This window comes from Heloderma suspectum, chromosome 11, assembly GCF_057233095.1.
Source record: "Heloderma suspectum isolate Gila_16-S chromosome 11, 16-S_ref, whole genome shotgun sequence".
NCBI lineage: Eukaryota > Metazoa > Chordata > Lepidosauria > Squamata > Helodermatidae > Heloderma > Heloderma suspectum.
Genome location: NC_139468.1, coordinates 31,428,277 through 31,441,678, shown reverse-complemented (window position 1 = coordinate 31,441,678; position 13,402 = coordinate 31,428,277). Strand labels below are relative to the sequence as shown.

Here is a 13,402-nt window from a genome sequence, read left to right as displayed (position 1 = left end):
CAGTCTGGGAACGTTTTGTCACTCTAAAGAGCTTTATTTTCCTGGCAGAAAAGGCGGCTGGAGGAAGGCAGCCGGCTCGATGGGTAACAGAGTCTGGCTTGGTTGTATTCACTTGGGAAGGAGGAACCTCTCTGACATGGAGGCTAAAGGGGATTTGCGCACAGATTTCCGAGGTCTTGCTGAATTTGAATCCAGAAATGTCTGGTTTTATTGGCTGCCATTGGGGGAGGAAAACAGAGCAAAACCCAAACTGTTCTGGGTGAACTAGGAATATGGGAAGCAATCAGCGTTTGTAAAGCAGGCTGTATGCTCTGTGCTTAGAAGTTAAAACTATGCTCCAAGGTGACCCATGTGTAAATTATGCAAGGACGTAATTGTGTAATTATGCAAATATCCTGATTTTTGCAGAATTGATCATACTGTTTGTTCTTAGTGTTATGCATAACTCTGGTTTGCTATAATAAAATAGGAAAAAGAGCAATGCACAGTGCTGAGTCTCTGCCCCCCCGCCACTGAAAATTTCATTTAGCTACCTCTCTGGTCTCTAGGATTTTCCCAGGCTTTGTTCACAGGGTTTGAAGCAGATCCTAAGGGATATAACTGTGCTTTTTTAAAACTAAAGATGAAATTCTCAGCTGAATTCTGCACCCAATACCACACACTGTATTTTGCTTTTAATCCTGCAGAATCGCAGCATACACAGAGGCCTGGTTTTAAGTTTACAGGTTTGTAAACAGCCACTTTCTTAGTCACCTGTGGTGACTAAAAGATGCTTTGAAGCGACCAGGTCAGTTGGAACAGATTCAGTCTGCCTTCCTGTCACTGAAACTCATTGCTTCTTTGCCTGTCCTCTGAAGAATGGTTAAGAGTTTAGCCATCCTCATTCATATTTGAATGAGGGATTTGTTCAGATACGGAGTGGTATATAAATGCTGTAAATAAACAAACACATACATACTTACATGCATACATAAAATATCTGAAATTGCCCCATCTCTGTGATAAACATCACCAGCTCGTTCACATACACACCCTTCCTTGCACGATTTCCTTCCTTAGACTCTTTGCTGAGCATTTTTTAAACTGCATGGTATCACGGACCATTATTCTAGTTTGCTTTCTCATTGTGGGCCACCATGTTTTCTTGTGTTACATCTACCACACTGGAGGCCTCTGGAGTAGTAATGTATTGCTTGACAAATATTACATCACATAGACCGGGAAGCAGAAATGAGCCTCCGTCTCACTCATCCTCCTGTGATGCACAAACGGGCTCTACGCTTATATGAATGCTTAAGGACAGGACTAATCCATATGGGTGAAACGGTGATGCCACTGCAAATGGCATCTGCGTGTCTAATTCTCACCCATCCCGCTGAAATATCATCATGCAGCCAGTGATGCGAAGTAGAAGAGGGCAGGTAAACTTGCGGTGCGCTGACATCACTACACCTGCAGCGTTTCACTAGAAGTTAGTGGATGGTGGGGGGGTGGAATCAGAGGGGAGCTAGACACAATGCTGCCATTTTCAGCACCAGTCTTGCATCTTCCTTAATGTCCAGTTTGCACCCTGCGTGAGTTAGCTCACTCGTGCTACAAGCCCACATAAAAAATGGGCAGATGGATTGTGTAAGCAAAGCCTACTCAGGTGCACTTTAACCAGCATAGACTCTGGCTGGTGTTGTGCTGAATGCTGCACAGTTGGTGTAGGGGAGCTCACGAGCTGACATTTGCAACCCAATGAATAGCTGCATGGTGCCTTCCATTTGGTAGTGCTTGGAGCCCCCCATCTGGAAGCAGCCGTAGTGTTAACAATCTGTTGTGCTGAGGCTCTGATCAACCACACGAGGTCTGCACTCCAGCAAGGGCCGAGGGGGCAAACAGTTCTCTTTGAACTGTTTCAGCTGGTGAGAAAACAAACAGCATCCAGATGTATGACAGCATTACAGCTGCTTTATAGCTGGTTGCTATAAGAACTGTGTAACAGTATGAACTGGTGCCTGAGTTTGCTTGTTTTCCTCTGCCCTTATCATTCTTTTTTTTATTTTGTGTCATGCCTTCTTGGATGTTAAGCCCGAGGGCAGGGACTGTCTTGTCTTTATTGATCCGTAAGCTGCTCTGGGTGCCTGTCCAGCTGAAGAGCGGAGTAGAAATGTCTTAAACCAGGCATGTCGAATTTCTTTCGGTCCGAAGGCCAAATTTAGTTTCAGAGAAGCTCTCAGGGGCCACATTCCAGTGGTGGGCAGGGCTAGAGGCAAAATGGGCCAGGGTTAAAATACCTGCATATTTTAGCTTAAAACTTGTACTGATAGTAACTAAACCTTAGGAGAGGCATTGCAGCCTTTTAGAACGGGGGAGGGGGTGAATGTGCAAAAGCCATGAAACCACCAAGCAATGAGTGGTTGGAGGAAAGGGGTAGGGCCAGGAAAAGGGGGTGTGGCTATCTAGGGAACTCCGCAGGCCAGATTTGCACTGCTGGCCCGATGTTCTGCACCCCCCTTAAACAAACAAACCATGTGAATGAGTGTATGAGCTTGTGTGAACGCTTTAGGTGAAGCACCAACTTCTGACCTCCTGGGAAGAAATGGCATGGTTCTCATGAAGGGATTATGGGGTAACCATTCTCTTTCCCCACCCTGAACCACAAGAAATTTGTTGCCTTACGGCTGAGTTGTTCACAGGCCAGGGGCCGAAGCCAAGGTACCAGCCCAAAGGGAGTGGGATACAGGAAAGTGGCAGGCAAACTGGAGGCCAAACTCGAGGAGGATGGAAGCTAAACCTCCCAGGCCTAATCCAGACCAGTTGTCCAGGCAAAAAAGATCTAATTTTATTTTATTTTATTTTATTTTGTTTATTTATTTATTGTTATCTAGACGTGATCCAGAAGTATCTCTAGTCAGTGGGATGTCTGAGGTTGGAGCCATGGTGATGCCAAGGGATCCCAGCTCCAGTGCAGCCCCCACAGGAAATGTTGGTGCTAAATTGGACGTTGTCACTGGTGGAGTTTGCATCATCCATAGAAAGTCATAGCTGATGTTGGCGTTAAGTTCAGTAACAGAAATTCAAGACGCGTGATGCTTGAGTCTGTCTTTCTTCTTCTCGAGGTGGAGCCTGAGTAGGATAGCACTACTCCACTTTCTCTCCCCTCTGCAACTTCTCACAATAAAGAGCGCTACCATGCACACAAGGGGGTTCCACGCTCAAGTATTAGCTCTTCCGGGCAGTGTTTGACAGGGGTGGACGAATCTGTCAATTTTAGTCTCGCCCAATTTCCTATTTTCCTGAATGTATGTAAGCTTCAGCCCATTTCTGCCTTAGTTTGCAAATTCATCCTGAAAAAAGTACATGAGGACGTTTGTACGCATTTTTATGTGCGTTTCTCCTCGTATTTGCATTTTTATGCACACTTTTCTAGCATGTACAGTTTTTGCAAGCAGTATTCCCCTAATATAATTTATATGCATTTTTGTGTTCACGTTTCCTTAATCAACATATTTTTGGGTGCATTTTGTGAGTTGTAAACCACATCTCAAAATTCTAAAAATGTGGATTCTGGTTTGTGCATAGGTTCGGGCAGTATAAACTGCATAAGTTCGTATACTCAAATTTGGGTATAACTGATTTCTTCTCCATCCGTAGTGTCTGACTCCATCCATGGCCAGAGAAAATTCTCTAGCTATGTAAAGCCCCTTTGAGCACAAACTTATCTCTGCCAGTCCACACCTTTGCACACTGTTGCTTGATGCATTGGTTTCTGCGCTCTTCTTCTTGGCGCCCTCCACCTTTATATCTCCAACAGGCCAGAAGCATCTATTATGTAAAGCTAGGAGATTTGAAAAACCAATTCAGACAGCGATCCTGTAGTCTCTGGAGAAGATCCCAGGGACCATAGCTTTTTTGGAATCCCCCTGCTGAAGCTATAGACACTGCTACGACTTTGGGGGGGGGGGAGACATCTGCAAAAGCAGCCTTGGGAGACCTTGGAGAGAACAGAAAGGGGGTGTTCTGGTGGGCGTGGAGGGGAGAGGCCAGGATATGAAAAATCCTATTGCCTCTCCATCCCCAGTACCACTCCCAGCAGCTCACCTCCTCTAGACAGGCTCAGAGCCCCGCCTTGAGGAAAAAGAAAACAAATAGGGAGGATGGAGAGTTGAACATTGCTTCCATCACTCCTCCCACCTTTCCGGCAGCAACCTGGCAGGGCATTGGATATAAGGGGAGCACAATCCATAGGATTGCACTGTTAATGTTTTATATAAAGCAAGCTGTAATTTGTGTGTGTGTATTTCTGTATACACACACACATATACACACATACATATTCCTTGGTAATCTACCCATGCTTTTCTATTGCTGGTTCTACTTGTTATCCAAAATAGCTAAAAGTGATGGAGTGTTTTTTTGTTTTTTGAGTATCTGAACTATTCTTTCAAGATTCAGAACTAGGTTTTGCAGTGCAAGGTACAACACAAAGATCAGAAGCGTCTTTTAATAAACAGGAAAAAAAGTATGTTCTTTGCATACTGGAAGCTAAATTAAAGCATGATTAAAGGAAATGCAGACCCGAGGGTGTAAAAAGGAAATGAAAACTAAAAATAATCTGCTCCCCCCCCCCAAGTGAATTTAGTTTGATTTTATAGCTTTAACCAGGAAGGTTGAATCTTGCAAAGCACTTGAATCTTGGAAGGTTTTCCAGTGTCAAAATACATGTGAAGTGCACTGAGATGACCTGGGGTACAACAGTACACTAAATAAACACCAAACCTAACATAGGTTTGCCTAGTCTCTAGGTCTGACCTGAAGTTTAATTTTGAGACTCATTCTCAGGGTCTCTGGGGGAAGAAGTAATTGCGACAGGAAAACCCCAACAAGGGGGTGAACTGTTTCCCATGGGCATGCAGAGCATGGAATCTGGCAGCACCCCCACCTTAGCTCCCATTCTAAAGTTTAAACCACCCCACCCACCCCGCAACAAATTCTTTGAGTCTGTGCCTATGAGAGAGAGAGAGAGAGAGAGAGAGAGAGAGACTGGGAAGGATCACTCCCTCTAATACTGAACTCAGGAGGCTGATGGCTGACAGGACTAGAACCAAAACAGAGCCTCTGAGAAACAGGGGGATGTATCTGCATTCTCAGAGGAACTCTGAGGTTTGCAGAAGGACCAAAAATACTTTTAGGACACAGTCCTATGCATGTTTAGACAGAATAAAAGGCCCTACAGCTCCCAGCATTTTTCTGCCTAAACGTGTATAGGAGTGTGCCCTTAAAAATGAGGCTCACCTCAGGGAGCAGCCCCCACCGAAAAGACCAACGAGGACTGAGCATGCTCAGTAATCATGGCGCATTGAATGTCCATTGGAAAAGAAAAATGGGAATCCCCTGCTTGAGAAACCCTGAACAAGAGCAATCCCATTAGGAGGCAAGAGTAGACAGCAATGTTTTGTTGCTGCTGCCAGTTGTTGCTGCACATTGGGCAGTAATTCATCACAGGGGGTTAGTCAGAAGGAGAACCTTCAGGTCTTTCTTTACAGAGAAATTGAGGGGTGGGTAGTTGAGGGGTCCCACCAGGTTCCATTCTCTGCTGACTGGTAGGTAGCAGCACTCCCAGCCTTTTATGCCTTGTCTGATCTAGCTAGCCTAGCTGTACACAAACGGACCTCCATGCAGTTTATCACCACATAAAGGTGTAAGCCTTTTTGTTCAACACCGATCACTTGAAGGAGCCAACTGTGTGGGAACCGGTGTCTTCCAGCATTGGGTCTACCGCTAGGCAGAGGAAGGGAGTGCTACTTCAGATGGCAGGTTCGGGGCACTGGTGAAAGGTACCAAATCATCAATTCCTTTAAGATTTTCGTTGTTGTTGTTACCGTCATCATACAAAAACACAAAACAAATAGGAGAAAAACAGAAAAGCATGCAATTACATTTGTAAACAAAACTCATAGCAAATATATTTCTAAATATGTTAATTTATGTAGCACTGTGCAATAGCAAACAAAAACGGCCTCATATTCAATTTTTTAAAAGTCTTTAATAATTTTAGATGTTGGTTTTAGCCACATACATTTGAGTTACCATTTAATCTAACCATTCTATTTTCGAAGGCACATCGAACATTTTCCATTTGGAAGCTACTAAGATCTTTGCTGCAAGGTTTTTGTGAAACTGTTGATGTCTTCTAAGGGTGCAATCCTGTGCATGTTTAGACAGAAAAAAGCCAATGCTGGCTGGGGAATGCTGGTAGTTCTAGGACTTTTTCTGTCTATGCATTAAGTATTACATGTCTAGTCCACCCAATAGCTGAAGCTCTATGGACAGTTCATAACAGAACCATAACATACCACAACATGATAAAATATAGTATAAACATGCGTAGGATTGTGCCTTAAATCTCTCAGTATGCAGCGGAAGCTGATGACCTGTAATATTCTTTATGCGAACAAGCACCTTCCTCCATTTTTTCCCCCTGTAATATGGCCCTTCCACCATATATGTTCACAATCCGCATCTTTAGCTTTACACCTCCAACAACCTGTAAATTGTATATTCTCTGCAGTCGTTTGGTTGTCAGACACCATTGATACAGCCTTTTATAAGACTATTCTTTTTTATTTATGCTTGCCTTTACACAGCTGCCTAATTAGACGTCTATATTCTTCTATTAATTGCCAAGGAGTTGGTAACACCCCTTTCTGTTTAACGTGGTTCGGCCTGTTTTCACCCCTCCCTGCCACCTGCCCTAAGGTCAACCAGATTGCATAGATTTTTGGTAGGAGCTTGTAAACGTTTCCACAGAGTTTCAAACAGACATATACTGTGTATGTGTTTGAGTGGGGGACTATCTCGATTGAATAGCCTTGAGCCCATCCCTCTTGTGGTCTAGGGATATAGTGGTGTTGCTGGCGTCATTGTGGGGCTGTTTGGTCTGATGCAATTGGTCTCCATAGCCCTTGGGTACTACAGGGGCTACTTGGAAACACTCCCATGTTAATGTGTCTCCTCTCTACTTTTTCTTAGATTAACCGTGAAAACTGGTGTCCTGTTGAGCCTTCTCCAGATCCCTCATTGTTGAAGGCAAAGTGCCCTTGCAGTTCTGCAGGTGAGAGGAATTGTTCTTTACTCTTTGCAATACAGTAGCAGAAATATTGATGTGTTGCTGTTGTGCTTGGTCCTCTGGAAACAACTTTGCTATGTGAAACCATTGAGTTCCTTGAAACTCTTTCCCACGCTGCAGTGGACTAGGTTAGCTTCCAGGCTCAACGTGATGCATGTTGTAAACTTTAAAGGGCCAGAGCATCTTAGGGAGCACCATCTTCTGGGAAGGGCCACAGACCAGTGGTAGAGCGCGTGCTTTGTATGCAAAAGGCTCAACCTCCAAAATCTCCAGATAAGGTGGGGAAAGATCCCCGTCTGAAAACTTGTCAGAACCTTGGAGAGTGTAGGCCAGACGTCTCCAACCTGGTGTGTCCTCCAGTTGCTTTGGTCCCCATCATCCATGACCATTGGGTGTGCTGGCTGGAGCTGATGGGAGGTATAGTCCAAAGTATCTGGAGGGTTCTGGATTGGGGAAAACTGGCATAGACAGTACTGAGCTAGATGGACGAATGATCTGACTCAGTATGGGGCAGCTATCCTGTATTCATGCCCTGCATTTCTTTTTCAACAGAAGCACTCAAGGCAGCTGCCAAAAGACATCTAAAATATAATTGGGCCAATGCAGGCCAGCCTGTCCTGCAGAGTGACTGGCCGCTAATAGAGTCCAAGAGGGGGAGAGGCCAGCTGGCAGTTGAGTCAGGCAGACCAGTAGAAATAGCCTCCACTCTTCCTTCCTCCCTCTTTTGCAAAGTGACTGTAGAAATGCACCCCACCCCTCCATCTGTTAAGAGAATCAACATGAGCTCTGCTCCAAGGGTTGTAGGCTAAGCTGGTGCATAAGAGGAGCACCTTTTCTGCTGTAGCACCCAATTTTTGGAACTTACTCCCCAAAGAGATCATAAATCTGTCTGGCTCCCTTTTAAAATTCTGCTGGGCTGCTGCCGCCAGGGCGGGAGAAGCAACAGACGTGATTTTTGCCTCTCCAAGCCTTTCATTGTTTCCCACTAGACGGGCCTTTGAGCCAATGTAGTGGAATTGTGCTGGTGGGGGCAGGCCCGGGGCTGGAGTGGGCACAGGACACAGTGTATCTTGGCCTCTCCTCCTCCCTCCCCTCCCTGCCTCCCAGCATGCCCCCTTTTCCCTCTCCCCATCCTGTCTAGGGGCCATAGGATTGCGCTTTTGATTGTTTAAAAAAGTTTTCACATTGGTTTTTAATGTTTTACTTCGGTAAAGCTTTTAAATTGTTTTAAGCTTTAATTGTAAGTTGCCTGTTTGTGCTGAAAGGCGACTCATCAATTTATTAATAAAGAAATAATAAATAGGGCAGGAGATGGCTTTAAAAAAAAAATCCACAGGGCATTGAAAGATGGTTAAGGGGCACTGGTAGAAAGTGCTGCTACTGTCATTATTACGGTTTTAATACAGCCTTTATTTTATATTTGTAACATCAACTGCCCTTTGGAGACTTTGTGGGGCAGAAAGGCAGTATTGAACTTACGAAAATGCAACAGGTCAACCTGAAAACTGATGATCCCCCAAATGGTTGAGCAGGCCTGGAGAAGCACCCCTCCCCCACTTTGGGAGCAGCAGTCCTGGGATTATGGGTGCCAAACAGAAGACGCTGGCATGTTTCTCTCTTGGGACTTTTTTGAGCTAGTCTTTGACCGTAATAAAGTTCTGTTCCGTTCCGTTCCGTTCCGTTCCGTTCCGTTCCATTCCATTCCATTCCATTCCATTCCATTCTATTCTTGGGACTTTGTGGGCATCTAATGCCATGATAACTTGCCATGGTTTGCACAGCTTGCAAAATGTCAAAATATCCATAGCATGATTATAATGGGCAACTTGTGTAATAAGTGCTTATAATGTGGCTGCTATCGAAAACAGGGCTGAGCAACTCAGAGCCAGTGTGGTGTAGTGGCTAGAGTGTCGAACTGGGAGTCGGGAGATCTGGGTTCTAGTCCCCACTCGGCCATGGAAGCTCACTGGGTGACTTTGGGCCAGTCACAGACTCTCAGCCCAACCTACCTCACAGGGTTGTTGTTGTGAGGATAAAATGGAGAGGAGGAAGGTTATGTACGCCACCTAGAGTTCCTTGGAGGAAAAAAGGCGGCATATAAATGCAATAAATAACAACAACTCACAGAAACCCCTTTAAAAGCTCTGTAGCATCAAGTGTGAATGTGCAGCTTCTCCTGTTTTCTCTCTCCCTGCCCCCACCCTGTTCTCCAGTATTTCCATCAGTCTCTTTGCCTGCTCATGCCTGTTATGGGGCAAAACCTGAGCCCTGCTTGCTACAGCCAGGGGAAGAGAAATGTGGATTAAGGTGGGACAGTGGCCATATGAGCTGCACGCTCACCTGATGGTGCGGCACTTTTAATTTTTTTTATAATGGCTATTTTTCTATGGCAATCCTTCCATGGATTCTGTTCTAAGAACTAAAAAAATGGGAATATATATACAGTCAGGGCCAGAAATATTGGAACAAGGATAACTGTTTTGGCAGTTGGCCTCTGCACACCACCACATTGAAGTTGAAAGGAAACACACCCGGATGGGAGCGAAGTCAGGACTTTCAGCTGTAATTCAAGGAGTTTGACAAAAGTGGGGCACTAACCATTCAGGAAGGACAGCCAGTGGCATACACACACACCCATCGTTGGTGGCTCATAAGTAATGGAACTGATGGCTGACAAGCAGCTGCATGGCCAGGTGTGGCCTGTTTCCTTGGTGTCCCATGACCAATCAAGCAGAGAAAAGGCCTGGAGGTGGTTCTGAGTGTTACATTTGCATTTGGTAGCTGTTCACTGGAACTCCCAACATGAGGTCCAAAGAGGTGTCCATGCGAGTGAAAGAGGCCATCATTAGGCTGAGGAAACAAAATAAACCCATCAGAGAGATAGCAAAAACAGTGGGAGTGGCCAATACAACAGTTTGGAACATCCTGAAAAAGAAGGAATTAACTAGCAAGCTCAGCAACAGCAAAAGGCCTGGCAGACCACAGAAGACAACTAAAGTGGATGACCGCAGAATTCTGCTCATGGTGAAGAGGAACCCTTTCACAACATCTAGCCAGGTCAAGAACGCTCTTGAGGAGGTAGGCATGTCATTGTCAACATCTACGGTCAAGAGATGGCTTTATGAATGTAAATACAGAGGCTTCACAACAAGGTGCAAACCACTGGTAACGCTCAAGAACAGAAAGGCTTCTAAACAAAGATTAGCCTTTGCCAGAAAACACCTAAAAAAGCCTGCCCAGTTCTGGAATCATTCTTTGGACTGATGAAACCAAGATTAACTTGTACCAGTATGATGGGAAGAGAAAAGTATGGAGAAGGAAAGGAACAGCTCATGATCCAAAGCATACCACATCATCTGTCAAACATGGTGGAGGCGGCGTTATGGCACGGGCATGTATGGCTGCCAGTGGAACCGGATCACTGGTGTTTATTGATGACCTGACTGCCGATAAAAGCAGCAGGATGAATTCTGAAGTGTATAGGGCTATACTTTCTGCTCAGATTCAGCCGAATGCTGCCAAACTGATAGGATGCCGCTTCATATTGCAGATGGATAATGACCCAAAACATACAGCAAAAGCTACCCAAGAGTTTATCCAGGCAAAGAAGTGGGATGTTCTTCAATGGCCAAGTCAGTCACCTGATCTCCACCCAATAGAGCATGCTTTTCTCTTACTGAAGACAAGACTGAAGGCAGAAAGACCCACAAACAAGCAGCAGCTGAAGGCAGCTGCAGTCAAGGCCTGGCAAAGCATCTCGAGGGAGGAAACTCAGCATTTGGTCATGTCCATGGGTTCCAGACTTCAGGCAGTCACTGACTGCAAAGGATTTTCATCCAGGTATTAAAGGCGATCTTTAAGTTTGAAATGATGTTGGTTTGTTCCATTACTTATGAGCCACCAACAACGGGGGTGTGTGTGTGTATGCCACTGGCTGTCCTTCCTGAATGGCTAGTGCCCTACTTTTGTCAAGCCCCTTGAATTACAGCTGACAGTCCTGACTTCGCTCCCATCTGGGTGTGTTTCCTTTCAACTTCAATGTGGTGGTGTGCAGAGGCCAACTGGCAAAACAGTTATCCTTGTTCCAATATTTCTGGCCCTGACTGTATATTTGGTTCTCAGAACAAAATGCACAAGTGAGTTTGCCACCCCCCAAAAGAGCTGTCTGTGTAAAGATATTTGGAACTGCCTGCCATAGCACATAAAGACTAGAAATGCTGCAGAGAAGTAAAATACAGTTCGGTCATGCTGTGGCGCTTTTACAGAGACAGGTACTGTCTCCAGGTGAAAACCTGTACCTGTGTCTTCTGAGTTTGCCTTAACTATGCCCTCTGGTGGCTGCATAGCTTCATTGCAACCATGGCAAGCTCTAACACCTTTCTGCCTGTCATACAACAATTACTTGTGAAGGGTATGTGTGTGTTAATAGGAGCTCCCACCTTGTTAAGCAAACCCTGACAACAGCAACAATAACAGAAGGGGTCTTCCGCGACTGAGAAGCAAGGAGTTCTCAGCATTATTTGGAAGTTGTGAATGTAATACGAATTGTCCTTGATAAAGAGACATTCTCGAAATACATCAGGAACCATAAACGTTAGTACAGTCGTCTTTTTATCCCTGGTTTTGGCTTTTACCACTGCTTTTTAAAAATCCCTTTTGTTGTTATTCGATCTGGTCTGACTTTGGCAAACCCTGCCCTCTTTCACTGTGTAAAGCGATGTATTGCTATGTGTTGACAGACGTATTTTATTTGTTACATTTCTGTACTGCCCATTAGCCAAAGATGTATTGCTCTGCCTCTGTATTGCAAGGATTTTTAATATTGTTTTGTACCTGGACTACAGCAATCAAAGGCACAACCCTCACTGAGCTTGTGATCCTACATCCAGATTGTATCTCTTTCAACTGTAGCTGGAGGGCTCACATGATTTAATGCTCCTCCACACACACACGCACACACACACACAATCACTGCACATAGAAAACTAGTGTGTCAGGGGAAAGCCTGAGTTAGAACCCTTCTCCCTGACGTGCCAGTTTCCTGTGTGGACAGTTTTTCTATATAGAAAAACTACTACTCAATCATGTGGGGTCCCCACCAGCCATTCGAAGTGTTATTGCCCAGATATAGTGGGAGGGACATAGCTCAATGGGAGATGATGTGCTTTGCATGCAGCAGGGACCCGGTGTGATTCTCCACTTCTCCACTTCAAAGGATCAGGTAGGGGGTGACAGGGAATCCTTTGCCTGTGAACCTGGAGAGCTTTTGCCAGCCAGAGTAGGCAATGCTGGGCTAGACGGACAAGGGGGATATAAGGCAGCTTCCTGTGTGGACCAGCTCAGTGAGCAGAAGGCTGAAGGAGGGTTAAGAATGTATTGCAGGGGAGAAACTTAGCCAGTAAGAACATAGAAATCTGCCTTTAGCCCTATTCAGGCATTCATAATTTGCAGGGCTGGCGCCAAGGGTAGGCATGGTTGGGCGCCTGCCGAGGGTCCACACCCCAGCAGCGGCCCACTGACAAGAGCTCCCTGGAGTTGCTCCTCCTCTTCACCATCGCACCCGGCTTGTTCACCTGCCCCAGACAGTGGTGGTAGTGGTGAGAAGGAGGAGGAGGAGATGCCACGGCCTCCTTGCTCCCTCGCTCTCTTCCTGTCAAGCAAGCAAGTGGTAGCAATGATGAGAAAGAGGCAGAGGACCCAGCAGCTGATTACAGTGGCAGTGAGAAGGTAGATCACTGAGCGAGGGGGGCCAGTGAGGGTGTCTTGCCCAAGGGCCCTCCAAAGCTTGGAGCTGGCACTGAGAATTTGTACACACGGAGAGGACACGCGCCAGCCCTGATCCGCCACCTCCAACTTCCCATGTTGATGGGGAAGGCCTGCAAGTGTGCTGTAACTGCATGCAGCTGAATATGGTCACACTCCATGCGATTAGGAGCCCTTGATAAGGCTGGGTTCCCAGTCCCGTGGGGCTCGGCCAAACGTAGTTCCAGTGCCCTTGGAAACCTTCCCTGTTAACACGGGGAGATGGGAGGTGGAAGATCACGTGCCCTCCACGCTTCCAAAGGATGAATGCCTGAACAGGTCTTCAGTGGTGTCAGAGCACCGGTCCAAATCAGACCGTTGGTCCATCTAATCTAGTATCGTATTATTTGACTAGCAGGGACTATCCAGCATCTAGCGCAGATGGTCTTTGTAAGCTCTGCTGCCTAAGAACCTGTTTAAGCAGATATGCCAGGGAGTGAACTTGAGCTACACCTTTCTGCTAAATCTCTCTCAGATGTGATCCTT

General features: G+C 45.8%; 1 protein-coding gene across 4 annotated transcripts in view; it reads left to right on the top strand.

The window, feature by feature from the left end:
- AKAP13 (A-kinase anchoring protein 13) overlaps positions 1–13,402 on the top strand; it is a 366,785-nt gene that overhangs the window by 255,170 nt on the left and 98,213 nt on the right. For all 4 annotated transcript variants that reach the window (XM_084817349.1, XM_084817347.1, XM_084817350.1 and 1 more), the window contains exon 10: positions 7,018–7,099. In XM_084817349.1, the coding sequence (XP_084673475.1) occupies positions 7,018–7,099 (82 nt within the window). The remainder of the gene's footprint in view (positions 1–7,017; positions 7,100–13,402) is intronic.